Raw genomic sequence first — 18968 nt, 5'->3', positions numbered from 1 at the left:
TCCTGCCTCCCCCAGATGCGAGAGGAAAGCCAACCGAGCAGAGGTAAGCTCTCACTCCACAGAAGTGTGGGAGCTTGTAGAAAGGTCTAGAAACTGCTGCTCCCTCCCAGGACAGGACTAGGGTGAACAAAGTGAGACATACCCCTTGGGTGCAAAATGGAAGGGAGTGCCAAAAAAACAGAGTAGTCAAGATAAATTATACTTCAGTGCAGTATTTTTAAAAATAAAAATTTTAAAAAAGTAAAAATAAAAATAAAAAATTAATGCAGAAAATCTATGACGGATGAAGTATCACTAATAACTAAAACAACAATGGGATCTAACCCTTCCTTCCACAGTGTACCCACTGCCTTCACCCCTATCCTGGCCTCGATGAGACGCGGCTTCTGGAGTTTTCCGCCCGCACACTTCTCCCGGCTGCGGCTGCGGCATCCCCAGGGCATAGCCAAGAGGGCGCGCTGACATCTCAGCACAGAAACAGTGACTTCTCTTACAGTCAGAGGACATTTCCCGGGCCCACAGCACAGGAAATAACCAAGAGGACTAAGCAGAGTGTCTCCTGATGGAGAACGGAACAAGCAAGAGGTCTGAGCTCCTGGTGAACCCTCCTGATGTGGACTTACGCTCCTCCTATATCCCTTACCTTTCCCACTCAGCAGGCCTTTGGGTCACTCACCTGTATATCTACCCATCCATCCATCCATCCACCATCCATCCATCCACCCCTTCCTTACCATCCAGCCGTGCATCCTTCCAACATCCATCCATCCTTCCATCCATCCATCCATCCACCCCTTCCTTCCTTCCATCCAGGCATCCATGAATCCCTCCAGCCAGCCAGCCGGCAATGGCCCCTTCTATCCACTCAGCCATCGTACATGCACCCCTACAGTCATCCACCCAACCACTCAGCCAACCAGCCCTCCGTCTTTCTACTGCGCAAAATCAGCACGAGCACGTGGGGGAAGCTCCAGCACCTGCCAGCACACCTCCCGAGCTCCACGCCTCACCTTCTTTATCTGGGAAGTGGGTACATGTACACTCCGACAAACGTCACGGGGTTGTTATGAGCAGGGGACAACACGACCCGTGTCAGTGGCAGCTGTGAGGTCAGAGCGTTAACACAGTTTCTACTCTTAGAAGATGCCAGAGGCGGGCACAGAAATTTATCTGGCGAGGGCCCCGCGTATGTGCTAAGAGGTTGACTCTGACAGATGATCTGGAAAACCAGTTCAACCTGTAGCGAACAGCTGGGGATGAGCAGCAGATTTGAGCTAAAGAAAAGGGATAAACGGAGGGGGGGCCCGCAGGCAGCAGCCCCACGAACAGGAGGTGCGAGGCTTGAGGCGGCAGGTGGTCACCCGAGAATCGGGAAGCCGTGGTTTGGTTGGGCGCCCGGCCCCTGCTGGCGCCTGCGGGGAGCGCAGACCTGGATGGTCAGGAAAGCAGGCCTGGGGCTCTCTGTCGCCCGCCTGCCCCCGAGGGGCCCGATGCCTGCCTCTGAGGAGTGGGACTCTGGATCCAGCCGTTCAAACCCCAGCTCCGTCCCTTAGTTGTGTGGCCTTAGGCAAGTTGCCTACGTGCCTCAGTCATTTCATCTGTAGAATGGGCATACGTGGTGAGCATTGAGAAAAGTCGGCTCACCTAAAGCACTTGGCACTGGGTCTGACACGTCCACGAAGGCCGTCATGACTCCTGAGTGGGGAGGGTACAAGCTGCTCCCCTTCTCTTAGCCTCCCAGGCCCCGAAGCGCAAACACGGCCCAGCCTCCTCGCCTGCTACCAGTTCACCTGAGCATGTCACCCGGGGCGTTGGCGTCGCCCTGCTGCGTAGCAGTCACCTCAAACTTAGGGTCTTCACACGACACGAATACACGACCTCACAGCTCGGACGGTCAGAAGTCCTCGGGGCTTTGGCGGGTTCCTCCACTCCCCGCCTCACACGGCCAGGTTCACGGTGTCAGCCACGCTGTCCTCCTTCGGGGGGTCGTGGGAACGAGTCGGCTCCCCAGATGACTCAGGTTGGTGGCAGAGGTGTTGGCAGGGGGGACTGAGGTCCCTGCTTCCCCTCGAGCCGCCGGCCGGGGCCATTCTGCTTCCGAAGGGCCGCATGCCTTGGCCCTTGACCCCCTTCGAAGCCGGCGATGGCGGGCAAAGCCCTTCTCGGGATTCCGGCTCTTTCTCGGCCCTCTTCCGGCTCATCTCGCTGACTCTCCGCCTTCCTCTTTGGCTTTGAAGCACCCACGTGATGGAACTGGAGGCCTCCGACCACCCAGGACCACCAGTTAAAGCCAGCTGACTCAAAACCTTAATTTCCCCTGCAGAGTCCCTTCCCGGCAGTGCCGGGACCATGCCGGACTGGATAGCCCAGGACAGAACCTTCCGGCTTCCGCCCACCACGCCGGCCCACCGCGCCGGCCCAGCAGGGCTGTGTCTCCAGCGCCAGTCTTCAGCCTCACTTCCGTGGAGCACAGAGCACCGGAACTATGGAGAAGCCCTCACACGCGTGGTGCCCAGCGGGAGCCAGACATGCAGACAAACACCATGAAAATGGGTGCAGGCGGCCGAGGCACAAGACTGAGCCCAGGTTTGGGGTGCGTCACTGCTGTGGTGCAAACCACGGCTTAGGTCGCACAGCAAATCTGCAGTAGGACAAGAGCCGAACGCGACTCTCCAGCTGGCCAAGCCAGTGCCATCCACACTGCAGCTCAGACCCTCTAGAGTGACCCACGCAAGAGGGTCACAGGGGACCCAGCACAGGGGCAAGCCTAGGGTCAGAGACCATGCTCTGTCTGCAAAGACAGTCTCTGAGCACAGACTGCTGGTTCTCGAGCGGGGTCAGTGCGCAAGGGCTGCATGGAGAGGTCACCCAGAGGCCCTTTAAGTGAGCATTCCTGGGCCCTATCCACCGGTCAGATCCCAGGAGAGAGCCTGGGGAACCTGCTCCCCAAGGGCCTCAGAGGCAGGGCGGGGCTGGGCACTTTGGGAGAGAAAACCTCTGTTGGAGGGCGGGAGGAGGGGCGGAGAACAGAGACAAGACAAGCGGCCCCAAGGGCTCCAACTGACCTCACCAAAATGCCTCTGGCTGCAAAAAAGCAGAAAGATCACACCTGGCTCAGCCCCCGTCTGCACACTTACTAGGGAAGTTAAGCTTATGGGAAAATGTTTGGGGGGGCGCCTGGGTGGCTCGGCGGGTTAAAGCCTCTGCGTTCGGCTCAGGTCATGATTCCAGAGTCCCGGGATCGAGCCCCGCATCGGGCTCTCTGCTCCGCAAGGAGCCTGCTTCCTCCCCTTTCTCTCTGCCTGCCTCTCTGCCTACTTGTGATCTCTGTCAAATAAATAAATAAAATCTTAAAAAAAAAAAAGAAAAGAAAATGTTGGGGCTCAGAGCCCATGGCCAAGAAAGAATTCTTGAGACGTCTTCGGTGCAAAAAGGTGGTTTTGTGAAAGCAAGGGGACAGGACCTGTGGGCAGAAAGAGCTGCGTGGGGTCGTGAGGAGTGGCCTATTATACACTTTCAATGTGGGAGGGGTTAGGGACTGTGGACGTCAGTAAGGATTTTGGAAGCAAGGTTTCCAGGACTTTCAGGAGGTCTGCTGTGGTCAGAAAAGGTCATTTATTACTGTCTAGTGAAAGCCTAGTCACGGGACCCTTCAGATGTGTATCGGGGGCCATATGCCTGGGGGATGATTGCTAACATATATCTTGGAGGGTTGAGATAAAGGAAGTTTCGAAAGGAATCTCTCTGTTTAAAGTAGACTCACAGGCCCCTGTGGGGTCGAGATAATGTTAAGCGAAGATTGCCTTTTGCCCTTAGCAGAGTGTCTATGTGAGGCCGCGGTACTCCCAGAGGGAGCTCCCTGCTTGTTTCCAGCATCAGTTACCATGGGCTCTGGAGCCTCAGTGTCCCCATCTGAAAAATGGGAGTGGGGGTGAGGGGTCAGCCACGCGCTCTGCTGGGTGAGGATGTGGGTGAACATCCTGGCCCTGGGTGCTCCGCGGCAGGTGGTCTCAACGGCCCACCCCCCACCCCCACCCAGCAACCACAGGGCTGGCGCCCTTAGCCTCAAGTGTTGGTTCCTCCTTCTCTGCTTCTGTCACACGCAAACTCATACATGGTCTTCCTCCTTTCTGCAGATTTGCCCGACAGCCCCGAAGCCCATCACAGGACTTTCCCATCGGAAAGACTAAGATGCCTGTTGCGGGGGTGGCTCAGGGGGCGCCTCACCAAAAAACGGGCCGTCTCCTTCCTCTCCCTGTAAGTTCATTCCAAGGCCCAAGGAACAAGGGACGAGAGGAACGTGCTTAAGGAGGACCAGAGACGGGGGTTCGGGGGTGGGGGCGGGGGCGGGGGCGGGGGCGGGCAGGGGGAGGGGGGCTCCGGGGGTCGGGGCGGGCAGGGAGAGGGCGACACCGGGGACGGGGGCCAGGGCGGGCAGGGAGGGGGGGCTCCGGGGGTCGGGGGCGGGGCGGGCAGGGAGAGGGCGAGGTCAGGCCGTGACCGCCCCCGCAGCACCCCCGCCCGCCCGCCGCGCGCTTTCCTGGCACCGCAGCAGGAGCGCAGAGCGGCGCGCAGGTGGGGCCGGCGCGCAGGTGGGGCCGGCGCGCAGGTGGGGCCGGCGCGCAGGTGGGGCCGGCGCGCAGGTGGGGCCGGGAGCCCCGCCCCGCCCCCGGAGCCCCGCCCCGCCCCCGAGCCCCGCCCCGCCCCCGAGCCCCGCCCCCGGAGCCCAGCCCCGCCCCCGGAGTTCCGTCCCCGCCCCGCCGCCGCGGAGCCCCGCCCCCGCCGCCGCCTCGGCCCGGCTCCCCGCGCTCGCCGCCAGTCCGCGGGCCGAGCCGCCAGGATGTGGGTCGTGTTGCCGCTGCTGTGCGCGGCCGCGGGGCTCCTGGGACCCCCGGCCTGCGGCGCCACCGACGTCTACGCGAGCTCCTTAGGTACGGGGAGGGGGCGCCGCGGGGAAGGGGCCTCGCCGGGCGGCTCGGTCCGTGGAAGACTGCGGGGTGGGGGTCACCCGGCCGGGCGCAGCGGGGCAGGGCCTTTCCGCGGCCCCAGGAGCGGGGCCTCCGCGCGTGGGGACCCGGGAGGGTGAGCCGCCTTGCAGGAGGGGTCGGGGGGGGGGGTGTCCGTCGGCGTCTTGCATGACCGGAGGAAGGGGGGGGAGGGGAGGGGGGCCGGGGTCCCACCGGCGCGGGCGGCTGCAGGGCCTGGAGTGCCAGAGAAGCCCGCAGCCCCCGCTGCGTCCTCGCGCAGCCCGGGGACAGAGAGGACTTTGATGCCCACTGCCAGGGTGAGCAGGGGCTTTCCAGCCTTTCGGGCAGGTCCCTGGGGATCCCCATGGGCGTCGCGAGAGTCTTTCTGTGAAATGGGTTGTCTGGACTGTTGCGGGAGCCACATCTGTTCTGAGGGAGTTTTCCCAAGCGCCCCTGGGTGAGTTCAGACACCAGGAGTCCCCTCCGGCCACGTGCGCCCTGCCGGGTCCAGCTGTCCCTGCACCCCTTCCCCTGCTGGGGGGTCTTGGCACCCCCAGCCTGGAGGCTCTGCCCTTTGGATCTTCCTCCTTCCCAGCTGCTGCCCACCCTCCTCCCACCACCCGCAGGCTCTGAGCTCACAAGACCACCGCCCTGCTCACCCTGGGCACCCCCGAGGCTTGTCGGAGAACAGCCTGCAGACAGGACGAAGGTCACTGAGGCTCAGAGTCCCCTCCCTCCCCTCTCCTCATTGGTACAAGAAGGGTACCCATTCTTACAGACATGAGGGGCAGGAGGCGGGCAGCTCCAGGCCGGCCCCAACCTAAGGGAAGCCCAGTGCCCCGGCTTTACCCCAGGTGTGTCAGCGCCAAAGGCATCCTGACTCCAGGGCAGGGCTCCGGAACCTTCTCTGGCTGGGCCTCGGTCAGCATCGTCCGCCTTCTGGGCCACACGGGGTGCGTAGCAGCTCCCCACCTGCGCGCTGAGAGCAGCCACAGAGAGAAAACCAGGGAGCGAGGCAGTTTCCGCTCAACCTGTATTTGTGGACCCTGGTATTTCAATGCGGGTTGTTCTCCGGTCTTACCAAATGTTCTGTTTTCCTCCATCATTTGAAAGTATAAAGAAAAGCATTTTTCAGCTTGCCATCGTTTGCTGACCCCGTTCTCCACGCTGCCCACACAGTCCCCCAGACCAGGCATCCACAAATATCCTCCTTCCAGAAGTTCCCATGGATTTGAAGTGGGTCTATCTGAGGCCGGGGCCCTGGGCCCACCAGCAGATCCTTCTGGACTGGCCCGGCCCAGCCCAGGAGCATCTCTGGCTCTTTCTTCCACTGACCTCCTGTGAATGAGAAATAGTCCAGGCTTGTCATACCTGCTTGTGGCTTTTGAAATATCCCAGAGGTGAAGGCTGTTCGGCTGCCTGAAATCCCACTGGGCTGAGGTCTGTCCTCTGCAGCCATCGGCCGTGGCCGGGCCCAGTAACCGGGATTGGGGACCTCACAATTGGAGGAGGATCATGCTCTGGGTAGGGCCTTTCTTTCCCGGGGTGAATGGAGGTAGCTTGGTTCCCAGGATGGGTGTGTGACCCGCAAAGGGAAATCAGAGTGCTGAGTGCGTGAACTCCAGCCTGGGGGGGCAGGGGGGGCCCCTGAAGAAACACAGAGAGACTCCAAGTGACCGTGGACACAGAGAGGGGATTCGTGTCCAGCCCCTTCACAAACATCCTCTGCTAAACCCGCTCTGTGCCTCTTTCCTCCTAAATCTGAGTGCGTGGTTCTGAGCACATGAGAGGCAGCAAGAAAGACAGACGGTGATAGTCTTCGAAACTGTGGTGGGTTCTTCAGGGAAACTGAAAATGAAGGAGAGAACCTCCCCGCGGGATCAGCTGATGGGGTTTCAAGGCGTCATGTGCTCGAGGCGTAGGAATTGAGAAACCTTGCTCTAAAAATCGCCTCCCGTTCCCGGAAGCAATAAGTAATTAGGGATCTGCTTAGTTAGCAGGATTTCTGAGTCCTTTGACCTGCCAAAAAACAAAGGCTGGGGCGCCTGGTGGCTCATTGAAGCCTCTGCCCTCGGCTCAGGTCATGATGCTGGGGTCCCGGGACGGGGCTCCCTGCTCAGCGGGGAGCCTGCTTCTCCTGCTGACCCTCCCCTCCCCCCGACTCATGCGCGCACGCTTGCGTGTGCTCTCTCTCTCTCAAATAAATCTTAAAAAAAAAAAAAAAACCAGCAAAGACCAGAATTAATGCTGACCCATTAAAAAAATAGGAAATATTCACCCATGAATCTGTATGTCTGTGAGGGTTTAGTCATAAAGTTGTATTGACCTCATTAAGAGATGCATTGTTTTCTTCTTTCAAAGATTTCTTTATTTTAGAGAGAGAGTGTGGTGGGGGGAGGGCCAGAGGCAAAGGGAGAGAGAAACTCCCAAGCAGACTCCACACGGAGCGTGAGGCTGACCTCGACTCCACGACCCTGACATCGGGACCTGAGCCGGAACGGAGTCAGATGCTCGGCCGACAGAGCCCCCCAGGCCCCAGGGATGCGTTCCCGATACAAGTTTCCTTTTTATGTTTGACCGTTACTTTTCATAACGTAGAATATATTGAAATGCTTTAATCAGTCGGGGTGTTCACGATGGGTATTCAATTCAGGAGGAATTCATACAATGTTCAGAGATGCATGACTCGCAGGAAGTAAGAATAATTTCAGTGTCTACTTTTTGCCCCTGTGTTTGTGTGAAAGGGTAGTCGGGCATCAGGTGTGAACGCACGTACCCTGACGTCCGTGTTCCTGACGGTGGGTATTGGACCAGGGGCCCGGGCCCCCCCGGCTGGCTTTAAGAGGAGGATGTGGCAGTCTTATTTTAAAGTGACAGTGTTTAGGGGGCTTGTGCCGGGCTCAGTCAGCACAACATGCGACTCTTAATCTTAGAATCGTGAGTTCAAGCCCCACGGTGGGCGTGGAGCCTACTTAAAAATTTTTTTTTTTAGTTTTTAATTAAAATGACAGTATTTCCGTAAGCTGTGGAGTACATTCTTTGTGGCCGTTGAAATTGAGCGTGAAGTTTTAGATAAGTCAGACCTACACAAGGGCAGGTAACCAGGGGCCCTTCCACAAGCGGCCGGCCAGCCCGCTGCTGCGACCCGTCTCTCTGCTGGGACGGAGGGCCCCAACACCGGACACCGGGAAGTCAGAGTACTTGTTATCTGTCCCTTGAAGAAGAAATAAGCGGACCCTCGGGGTCTGGGTTTTTAAACTGACTTTGTACTGAAATAGATCCTGCAGAAAACTACACGGTTGTTGAACACACACTTCCGTGAATTTGAACTGTCCGGGCGCCGTCGTGTGAGCAGCAGGAGACGAAGCTGCAGGGTGCGGGCCCCCGGCCTGCCGTCCGTAGTCATCTTCGCTCCCGCCGGCCCCGCGGGACGCCCGGGCCCCCTGCTGCATTCAACACCAGAGGACACATTTTTAGTGCCTTCCGCGTCGCCCCGTTCTCTGAAATGCAAATCGGCTCCAAGGTGCCTGCTTGGCGGAAGGTCCCATTTCTTTCTTCTTTTCTCTTTCTTTTCACAGAGAAAGTTCACTTTAAGTCGTGGATGGCGCAGGTCAGTGCTCCGTTTCCTCCTGATGCTTTTCGTGCCTCCTTGCGCACTGTTGGGCCCGACTGGGCCAGATCAGAGACCGGGGAAGGCTTTTCCCACCGCACGGCCCTGGGGCTTTGGGGACTGGGAATTGGCCTGAGCGGGAAGGGTCCGGTTAGGTCGGCGCCCTCTGGACCGTTGTCCCTGGAGATGAAGCCGGCTGGCAGGCTTCCCGGCCTGGGATCCGCGTCCGTACTTTGTATTCAGGGGCACCGCATGCTGGCGCGGAACTAGCTGGAGGGCACGGTGCACGTGCTTTTGCGAAAGGGGGTCTCGCCCGAGCGCGGAGCCGTGCCCCGACGCGGCCTGCACTTGGCATATGTCTCTCCACCAGGGGCTGTGGGACCGCCGGGCGACCGCGGGCACCTGCGTGCGTGGTGTTGCGGTGTCAGCCGCCCGCCGGTCCCCGGAGGCGGGCGTGGGCTTTGTAACCGCCTGACTTCCGCAGCCGAGACGCGCCACCGTGTCCTGTGTCCTGACGGGGCTTGGGCTCCAGAACCGGGCTGGAAGGAGCACCTCCGTCCCTCCTCTTAGAGAACGCACTGTCTCCCGGTGAGCTGGGCCTTGCTTCTGCGACTTACCGCTGCTGTGTTCTGTTTTAGCACCAAAAGAAGTACAGCTCAGAGGAGTACCAGCACAGGCTGCAGACCTTTGTCGGCAACTGGAGGAGGATGAGGGCCCACAATGCTGGGAACCACACGTTTCAAAGTACCGTGGGCTGGCCCTTCCTCCGGGCTCCTCGCGGCCGCGTCTCAGAGCTGGAAGGACACCAGCCGTGACTGCGGGCGCGCCGGGGACTCAGGGTGGAGGGACGGTCAGAGCCCCAGCCCGAGGCCGGCCTGAGCTGACCTCGGCTCCGGCCCCGCTGCTCTCCTCTGAGGCTCAGTGTAGCTGGTAGGGCTCTGGGCGGTGGCGGAGTTTACAGGACACCCTGGTCCAGCCCCGCCGTGTGTACTTCTGAAGCCCGGAGAGCACCGGCCTTGGCACACTCGTTAAATTCCGTGTAAGACCTGTGCGGGGGCAGCTGCCGCAGCCGGCAGCAGGACACAGGTCGACCTGGGGGCTCTCGGCTTCCCTGTTTCTTCAGGACGGCCTCACTGAGTGCCTCTTTTCCTCTTTCGGTTTTTTTGTTTTTCCTTCTCTTTTTCAGTGGGGCTGAACCAGTTTTCAGACCTGAGCTTTGCAGAAATAAAAAGCAAGTACCTTTGGTCGGAGCCTCAGGTAGGTGTCATTCCCTGCGAGCAAATCTGGCTCTTTCCGCTCGGACCTTTGGGACAGAGTTCAGAGTCCGCTTGGCTTCCGGCCAGACGGCGTCCTGCCCGGCTTCAGGGGGGCCCGGGTTCTTGGGGGGCCAGAGGCAGCTCCCAACGGTTCCTCAGTCCACGCCCCTGGCCTCAGCCACGGGTGCCCCGAACTTAGGGTGGCCAGAGAAAATACAGATGCACAATTAAAACAATTTCCGAAACAGAAGTGAATTTCAGGTGAACGACAGGTAGCCTTTTAGGGTAAATCCACCGTAAATACCGTGCGGAGAGTAGTCCTGCTGTAGTCACTCGCTGCTTGTGTGAAGTTAAAATCGAGCCGGGTGAATGTATTCTGACTTGTCAAATCTGGCTCCCGGCCCTCAGCCCCGAGCGGGGCTCCCAGAGCATCTGACCCGGCAGGTGGGCGCTCGGTGGCTCTTAGAGCCGCAGGCTCTCTAATGCTGTCGCGATGGCTCCGTTTTAGTTGCACACTCTTCTGTCCCAACGGTTTTCGTGCCCCTTAAATTGTATTTCGTCCTTCCAGAACTGCTCTGCCACCAGAGGTAACTACCTTCGGGGAAGGGGTCCCTACCCGCCCTCCGTGGACTGGAGGAAGAAAGGAAAATTTGTGTCGCCGGTGAAAAATCAGGTAAGGGCAGCCACCTCGGTCCTTCCCCATAAAATAGCCACATTCACAGACCACACAGCAGGAGGCGAAGCCCGGAAGACCCCCCGACTGCCTTCCCTCGTCATCCCTCCTGCGGTGCCTTCCTCGGCAAGGTGGGAGGTCTTAGCCCCATGCTCTGGGGGAAGAGACACCCCCCTTATTGGACTACAGCTCACCTGCACCCCCGTGCTCGCAGTTCCCACTGGCCCCCGGTCTCAGGGTCACCCGAAACGTCCTCCTCCCTGTGCCCGTCACAGGTGGGACCCCAGGCCCCCTCCCGGTGGCTTCCCTCCGGATGGTGGCCGGTGTTCACTGAGCAGAGACGCCCGCCGTTGAGATGCGCTCTGGCCACGGGGAACAGCGTGTGTCCCGTGTTCTGTACCCACAAACTGCGGACCAGGTGGCTGGCTCTGCTCTCGGGAGTCTGAGCCTGCCCCCAGCTGCCCCCCTGCCCACTGCGTCCCTCCCCTAGAAGCAGAGGGCAGCGGCCTTCTCCAGAACACTGCCATCCTCTCACCCCCAGAAAATGCGAGGTGAAGGTGAACCCTCCTGGAAACCCTGGCCTTCCCACTGAAAGTCTCCCCAAGAAGCGTGTTCTCCTTGACCTTCAAGCCGGGGCACAGTGTCCTATCCTCCCAGGCTTGGGGTTCCTGGAGCCCGCGAGAGAGCTGGACACTTCCACCAGCACCCGGAGCCACAGTGAATGTCCCCTCCCAGCGTCAGGGGCAGGACAGAGCCACCCTCTCCCCCGTTACCCAGCCATAGTTCTTAGACGATTTAAGAATCTCAGGACAGTTTTGGGGGGTTTTTTGTTTAAGATTTTATTTATTTGGGAGAAAGGAAGAATCCCAAGCAGACTCCTGCTGAGTGGGGAGCCGGACCGGGGCTCGATCTCACAACCCTGAGATCATGACCTGAGCTGAAATCAGGAGTCAGCCGTTTAACCAACCGGCGCCCCAGGGATCCGAGACAGTTTAGAGCAGTGGGTTTTCAGTGAGGAAGCCTGAACCTGCCCACTGCTGGGCAGGGAGGCAGGGATGTCCGTCAGGAATGTTCCCGGCGGCCACCCAGGGGCAGGGGCTGGACAGAGGCCCGTGGGGCATCTCGCCATGGCCACCGTGCAGGTGCACACAGAGCAGCGGGACGCCACGTCAGCCTGGCAGCCCCTCAGGGACTTCTCACATCACGGGAGCAAAGGAGGGTGAGGGGTGGCCCAGCATCCAGCAGACAGGACCCGGGGGATTCCAGCGGGGGGCTCTGTTCCCAGTCCAGCGCCCACCACTCGGCCCGCTCTGCCTCCTTCGGCCGGGCCAGGCCCACGGCTTGACCGCTCCGAGACCTTTGCACGGGGTTGTCCCCGTACTGACGAAGAGACCAGGAGGGAGGCCAGCAGGCTGAGAACACTGACCTCCAGGGGGCAGGGCAGGGTGGTGGTGACGGGGATTCGGGAGGCAGAACCGAGCGGGGAGAAGAGACAGATGAGCGGGCGCGACCACATCTGTGCCTCGAACGGCCCTGGGAGGCAGGCACGCGGCCCCGTTTTCCAGATGATAGAGCAGAGGGTGGGAGGCGGGAGGGGACCCCCCGGCTGGTACAGCTGGCACGTGGCAGAGCAGTGGCCGGAACCGGGCAGGTGGGCTCCGGCGCCCCACCCTCATGTCCAGAGCCTGGCCCTGGACAGTGGCAGGAGGAGGGCGGGCCCGGCAGAGGCGGGTGTCGGGCTCGAGGAGGTGCGGGCGGCATGAGGTTGGTGCAGGCGGTGGCAGAGACGGCTCTGGAAACGGGACTCGATGAGTGAGTCCTTCCGAGAAACCTTGGGGAGGAGAGGAGCCGACATAATGTTCAGACACAGAAGGAAAGCCGGCAGCCCCCGGGATGGGCGCTGGGCTTGGCCCGCGAGGGGCTGGGACAGGGTGGGCGCTGGTGAAGCAGGTCACCTCGGCCACGAGATGGAGGACCCTGGCTGCGCAGGCCCACACGTGGAGGGGAGCCTGGGGCTCTCCCGGTGTCCCCGCGACCAACCCAACCCTGACCCCGGCCTCTCTAGGGCGGCTGCGGCAGCTGCTGGACCTTCTCCACCACGGGGGCCCTGGAGTCCGCCATCGCCATCCAGACCGGGAGGCTGCTGTCTCTGGTAAGCGGTGTGGCACTGGGGTCACCTGCCGCGGCCGCTGCTCTGCCCCAGGCCTGACAGGGCCGAGTGGGCCCTCGGGCTCCTTCAGGGCCTCGGGCAGGGATGCGGTTTCCGCAGACGTGGGGCGCCCCTGCCTCGCGGCTGCTCGGCCTGTGAAGCGGGACGCACGCTTTCCTGCCGAGGGACGAGGCCGTTGAGGGGGCAGCCCAGGGCTCGTTCCCAGGGGGTCCAGCCGGTCCATGTCAGGCCCCCGGGGCCTTGAGAGAGCGGAACCCGGCAGCCAGGCCTCTCGGAGCTGTGCCCTGCCCCCGCTGCCCTGAGAGAAGGGCCAGGGCCTGTGTGTCCAGCTGCTGACCCCAGAGCAAGAGAAGGTGGTGGGCGAGGGCCGTGAGGGGAGGCAGAGCAGGGTCCCCCGCTGGGCCTGTTTGCTGCCACCCCCACCGGCCCCCGCGGGCACGAGAGCGCCCCCTGTGCCCCACGACTGGCGGCACTGGACTTGGAGGCCGGCAGAGCCCTCACCCGCCACCGAGCCCCTCCCGCCACACGACGGCCGCGGAGTCGTCCTCGGGGCATCTTGACGTGGTGCCATCGAGGCCGATGCGCGCCTGCGGGGACGGCTCAGCGCCCGGCGCCCGAGCGCCGGCTCACGGCCTCCGTGCACCCCTGCAGGCCGAGCAGCAGCTGGTGGACTGCGCCCAGGACTTCAACAATCACGGCTGCCAAGGGTACGCCCTGACCGGGGGGGCTGCAGCCCCTCTCCTGCCCACGGTCGCCCCGTCCGGTCTAGCCGCAGACCTGCCCCACCGCTGCCCCGTCCTGCTGCCCCGAAGGGGACAGTCCCCTCACGTGCCTGGGGTCCCTCGGCCAGAACGGGGCCGAGTTGTGGTCCCCAATTCCACCCTCCCCCACGGTGCCCCCCCCCCACCGTGCAGGCGGCCTCGTCCGCCCCGGGGCCCGCGGCCAGACCCACGCACAGGTGTCTGGCTGGCCTTCCCGCTCGTGGGGCGTTCTGAGCTAGCCCGGCCCGGGCTGTGAGGGACCTTTCTGTGGGGGTGGTGACGTGTCCATGCCTGAAGGCCTGTCTTCACTGCGCCTGCTTTCCTGGCCCATTCCTGAAACGGTCGCGGGGATGCCCCTGCTCGCGTGGCTGGAGTCGGAGGCGGTATCCTGGCCCACGCACGCACCCAGCCCGCCCCTCCCGGACCCAGCCCCTCGGCCCCCGTGGCCCAGTCCGGGGAAGGGGCGCCCCAGCTCCATGAGCACCTGCTGTGTAGCTGGGCCCTGGGGATGCGGCAGCCAGCGGGGCGCAAGGACCGGGCGTGCTGGCTGGCCACACTGACCGGAAACCGCGCGCCCTGGGTCACGGTGCCGGGTGCCGGGAGCGGGCGTGGGAGTCCGGGGTGCCGGGAGCTGTGGCCGGACAGCCGTGCGCGGATTCCAGCTTTCACTGAGTGGCCCTGGGCAAGTCATTCAGCCTTTTTGAGCCCCAAGAAATGAGGGGATCGGCCCCACAGGGTGGACGTGAGGGGTCGGCAGTCATGTCTGTTGAGCGCCTGCTGGTCGGGGCCCAGTGGGGGCTCAGTGGTGGTGAATCCCCGTTGCTGGGCAGGTCCCTTCTGCTGTCCCGACGAGGGGCCTGGCCCAGGGTCCTGAGACCTCCCCGACGCACATGTGGCCGCCCGGGGACTCCAGTGTGTCTCCCAGGTCTGCGGGGCCAGCACGGGGGGCGTCTCTGTGTGCTTCTTGCAGGGGCCTCCCCAGCCAGGCCTTCGAGTACATCCGCTACAACAAGGGCATCATGGGGGAAGACAGCTACCCCTACAAGGGCCAGGTAATCCCAGACAGCTGTGGCTTCACGGCCTCGGCCTGCAGGGCTGCCCAGCACTGCCCGCCCCAGCCCGGGGAGCACCGACCTCCCCGTCCCCATGAGCCGCAGCACGGCCCCTCCCACCAGAATCGTCCCCTAGTTCGCTCCTTCTTCTCCTTGGCTCAGCGGAGCCCACCCCTCTCACCAGCCCAGCGGCCTCCCGTCCACCGGCGGCTCCCGTTCTCCCAGGTGCCCTCCTGCCAGGTGCACCGGGGGACCAGCGTCCACCGCCCTCCCCATCCATCAGCACTGCCCGTGCGGTCACTCTCACACTGACCATGCCTTCCAGCACCTGCACCCTCTCTGTCCCAGGCCTGTTGCCGCCTCACCCCGGCCTGTCCACGGCCCTGTCTCTCCCCCCCATATCTGTGGTTCCACCAGCATTTCCCCTTGCTGATGAGCCCCACCGGCCCCCACAGAACCTGCTGGCCACAGTCTGGGGTGGTCCAGACCCTCCCTTGAGTCCAGCCATCACAGACCCGACGCCTGCTCCTTCAGTCCGTCCGTGACCCTGCCTCCTTCATCCCGCTCTCCCGGGGCCGCCACCTGGTCTCCCAGACCTCGCTCTGACCACTCACCTGCCTTGTGCCGCCCACCCCCCATAAATCCTGGGCTCCAGCCCCACTGCTGGCTCACTGCCAGACACCAAGTCATGCCTCTCGCCATCCCCACCTTCTCTCCTGTCTCGGGAGCACATCCTCTTGCCCCCATGTACCTGCTCTGCACCTGCCTTGTCTGCGCACATCCGCGCCCGAGACTAGCGCTCCCTTCCCCCACCAGGCAGACTCCCGTCCACCTACGGTTCTCACCAGGTCCCCCAAGCTCCGCGAGCCCCCCTCCACGGGAGCCAGAGCCAGGTCATGTCGCCCCTGTGAGCGCCTTGAGAACAAGGACGACTCTGACCCCCTTTTGAGTGACCCCATCACCTGGCCCTGCATTCAGCACTTTGGCTCCACCGACATCCCCAGACGGCCTGGGGTAGGCCTGAGGTCTCAGCCCGGGGCCAAGCCTCCCTGACTTGTGCTCCCTGAACAGGACAGTGACTGCAAGTTCCAGCCCAGCAAGGCCATCGCTTTCGTGAAGGACGTGGCCAACATCACCCTCGTGAGTAGTGCTCCTTCCCTGTGACGGGTCACGTGCTCCCGCAAGGAGCCTGGTGTCCACTGCTGTCGGATGGCCGGTGGGCGCGGCAGGGCAGCCTGTCCCGGCGGCAGGTCACCGGGACTGGAAGGTCTTGGATGATCATGGCGTCCCGAGGCAGCAGGCGGGAGGGACAGAGTGCAGGGCAAGCACCGGGCACTCGGGCTCAGACCTGAGTCTGGGCAGGGCTCCAGTCAGGTCCATTTTCTCCCTTGTGAAATGCAAGCAGCAGGGCCCACCCCACGGGGGAGGGTGTGAACACGTGTGTGATGTCAGCGTGTGTGGAAGGGACTGAATGCAAACTCATCGCGTGTGAATGCACACGGTTACGCTGCGGTAACAAACAGCCCCGACTGTGGCGTTCACAGCTCCCGCGCGACGGGGCTGTCCGCAAGCGAGGCTGCCCTCCAGGAGACTGGCTTCTATCTAGGATGCCGCCAGGGGGACAGATTGGTCGATTTTGCTGGCTCTGTGGGGGCAGGGGTGCTGGGGGCAGGGTGGGGGGGAACCACAGGGGGCTCTGTCGGGGCAGGGGTGTCCCTGGAAGAGAGGGCCTGCAGACCGGCATGGCGGGGGGAGGTCACGGGGGAGCCAGGTTTCAGAGGGACCCGTAGCCACATAAGGAACCCAGAGGAGCCTGTCCGCTCCACACTGCCCCGCACCTGCTGTGAGGAGGGGGCGGCTGCCCCTTGGCGGCTGTTTGGTGGACACAGCCCTCTCTCCCTTCCTTCTGGGGGCCCATCCCTGCCTCAGGGCAAAGGGCCATCCTTGGGGGCGGGGGCAGCAGTGACGGGGCTGTGTGTCCGCAGAATGACGAGGAGGCCATGGTGGAAGCCGTGGCCCTGTACAACCCCGTGAGCTTCGCCTTTGAGGTCACCAGCGACTTCATGATGTACAGGAAAGGCGTCTACTCCAGGTGAGCCGGGGTCCCTATGGCGACCCTGGGCTGGGCAGGTCTGGTCCCCCACACCCGTCGTGTTGACCCCACGGCCGCCCGGCCAGGCAGAGGGCGGGAGGACCCAGCCTGCAGGGCGGGGGCCACCTCCGTTGCGAGTAGCAGGTAGGAGGGCGGGAGGACGGAGAAGCTGCTCCCGGGGTCCAGGCTGGGGGCTTCCCCACCGAGGTCTGGAATGGGCTTGCCTCACCCTCGCCCCCAGGCACTCGCCTGTCCCGCATCATGAGTGGAGCCGCCGAGTCCCAGGCCTCTCCCTCGGAGGGTCCTCCCTGTCCCCATGCTGCCCGAGACCCGCCACCCAGAAGTGTGCGCTCACCCATGTGTCCTTGTGCCGTCCCCGCCAGTCCGTCCTCCAGGCTGAGCTCTCTGGTGGTGCCGGCCTCTGCCACACCTGCGCCCCAGGGTCCAGGGTCAGCTGGGCGGGGGACCCTGGCGATCTGGGCCTTTCTCTGAGCCCATTTCCCAGGGAAACAGCCCCCACCCCCGATGGACCCGCCGCCGCCACACTGAGGGGCCCTCCCAGGGACCCCCATTCCTGCTGGGCTGACCCCCTCCTGGGGGTGCCTCAGCCCTTGGTCGCCGCCCCACATGGGTGGCCTCCGCCAGGCCGCTCCCCACCAGATGCAGCCTCCCGAGGACGGGGTCTCGCACCTCAGGCTCCCACCTTCCACACCTCCAGGCCCCGCGCTGGGACTCGATGCCTCAGAGCCTGGGGAGGGCCTCGGGGATGGGGCTGAGCCATCTGGATGCGTCCTCCTTCCTGGGTCTTCCCGCCTTTTATTTCCCGTTTCCAGCACTTCCTGTCATAAAACTCCGGATAAAGTGAACCACGCGGTCCTGGCTGTCGGGTACGGAGAGCAAAACGGGGTACCCTACTGGATCGTGAAGAACTCTTGGGGTCCCCAGTGGGGGATGAACGGGTAAGCAGCTTCTGGCCTCCCCGCGCTCGGGGAGGGGCATCATTGCTCGGGTCTGGGGACCTGGGGGTCTTCTCCCCCTTACACACATGGCGTCTGAGCCGGGGTTCAGCCGGGCCCCCCGTGGAGCCCTGGGGGAGGGGCCTGAGGCTGAACCCCCACACCCCTGAGACGCCCCCGTGCCAGCCTCTCCTGTCCTGGGCCCCACATCCCAACGATACCGTGTCGGGAACGGGGTCCGCTGTCCCAGAAGGGTCAGTGGGCGGGACTGCAGCGGCTCAGCCTGGAGCCAGCCCTGCCGGACGGAGCGGGCAGCTTGGGGGGCAGGTCAGCCGAGGTCAGGCCACAGGCTTCCCGCGGACCCCGGGGCCAGGGGCTGGAATGGGGGACCTGGTGCACACCCTCAAGGGGCTCCATCGCGTCTGCCATCAGACCCTGTGTCCCCAGGGGGCCTGGTGACGAGGACATCACTGGGTGGGGGCTGAGAAGGAGCCCTGGTAAATGGTGGGGACCGTGGGAGTGCACACAGTACGGCAGCCGGAGGGAGGGGAGGGAAAGCTGTTCCGAGTCAGGCCATCGGTTTTCTGGCCCTCGGCCCTGCAGTCAGGTCGGGGGGCAGCAGAGCCCCGCAGAGAGGACAGCGGGGAGGGAGCCCGGCCACGCCCCAGCTCGCTCTGCCCGCCCAGGTACTTCCTCATCGAGCGTGGGAAGAACATGTGCGGCCTGGCGGCCTGCGCCTCCTACCCCATCCCCCTGGTGTGAGCGGCCGCCAGCCAGCGCGGGCGGAGCGGGGTCCCCGGTGGACGTCCTGCCCTGAAGGAAGGGGGGCCCTCACCCCCGCCCCGGGCCAGAGGCCGTGAGGAAGTGAGGAAGAGGAGTCATCCCCTGTCCCCCCAGCGACAAGCCTCCCCGCGGCTTCCAACGCAGAGGCGGCCGCCAGCTGTGCCTTAAACATGCCTTTAACTCACTTGAACCCACTTGGCCGAGAATATTCCCGATTTCCCACGGGGCCACTTCTCCTGAGTGGAAAGCGCCCACGGCCATCGTTTCTGTGATCTTTATCCAATAAACACGTGGTGAACTCCTCCCCGGGCCAGGCCTGTGTGTGTGCTGGGCCCCCACGGGACTCGGGCCCGGCCGGCCTGTAGGCCCCGTCCCCCGGGAGGGCGGCATCCAGGGGCTGCCTGGCGGGAAGGATGGTGTGGGCGCAGGGGTCACTGTCCCCCAAGAGACGCCCGGCAGGAGGAGGAGGCTGGCGCCCAGAGCTTGGCGGGTTGCGCCCCGAGGGGTGGGGGTGGGGAGATGTGCCAGGCTCGACAGTCGGGATCCAGACCCAGACACCAGCCTGGAAGCTCAGACTTGCCCGTGTGGCCTCCATCCCCACACACAGGCCCTCCGCCCAGGACTGCCCACCCTGTCCTCACCAACCCT

At 63.1% G+C, this 18968-nt stretch overlaps 1 protein-coding gene across 1 annotated transcript; it reads left to right on the top strand.

Moving 5' to 3' along the window:
- Nucleotides 1-4765: 4765 nt before the first annotated feature.
- CTSH (cathepsin H) lies at nt 4766-18622 on the top strand. Its single transcript, XM_080809355.1, has 12 exons — nt 4766-4931; nt 8546-8577; nt 9216-9321; nt 9764-9834; nt 10402-10506; nt 12572-12658; nt 13328-13383; nt 14408-14489; nt 15561-15629; nt 16475-16581; nt 17415-17540; nt 18224-18622. Exons 1-12 carry the CDS (start codon nt 4841-4843, stop codon nt 18297-18299), a joined length of 1008 nt encoding a protein of 335 aa, XP_080665481.1. The 5' UTR covers nt 4766-4840; the 3' UTR covers nt 18300-18622.
- The last annotated feature ends 346 nt before the right edge of the window (nt 18623-18968 follow it).

Source organism: Martes martes (genome assembly GCF_963455335.1).
Source record: "Martes martes genome assembly, chromosome: 7".
Taxonomy (NCBI): domain Eukaryota; kingdom Metazoa; phylum Chordata; class Mammalia; order Carnivora; family Mustelidae; genus Martes; species Martes martes.
The sequence above is the reverse complement of the archived record's forward strand: the minus strand, read 5'-3'. Positions and strand labels throughout refer to the sequence as shown.

Excerpts from the sequence above, each read along its gene's own strand:
- CTSH (XM_080809355.1), top strand. The coding sequence starts at position 4,841 with ATGTGGGTCGTGTTGCCGCTGCTGTGCGCGGCCGCGGGGCTCCTGGGA. Across the intron at positions 10,507-12,571 it reads TGTCGCCGGTGAAAAATCAG|GGCGGCTGCGGCAGCTGCTG; the intron begins GTAAGGGCAGCC and ends CGGCCTCTCTAG. Across the intron at positions 15,630-16,474 it reads ACGTGGCCAACATCACCCTC|AATGACGAGGAGGCCATGGT; the intron begins GTGAGTAGTGCT and ends GTGTGTCCGCAG.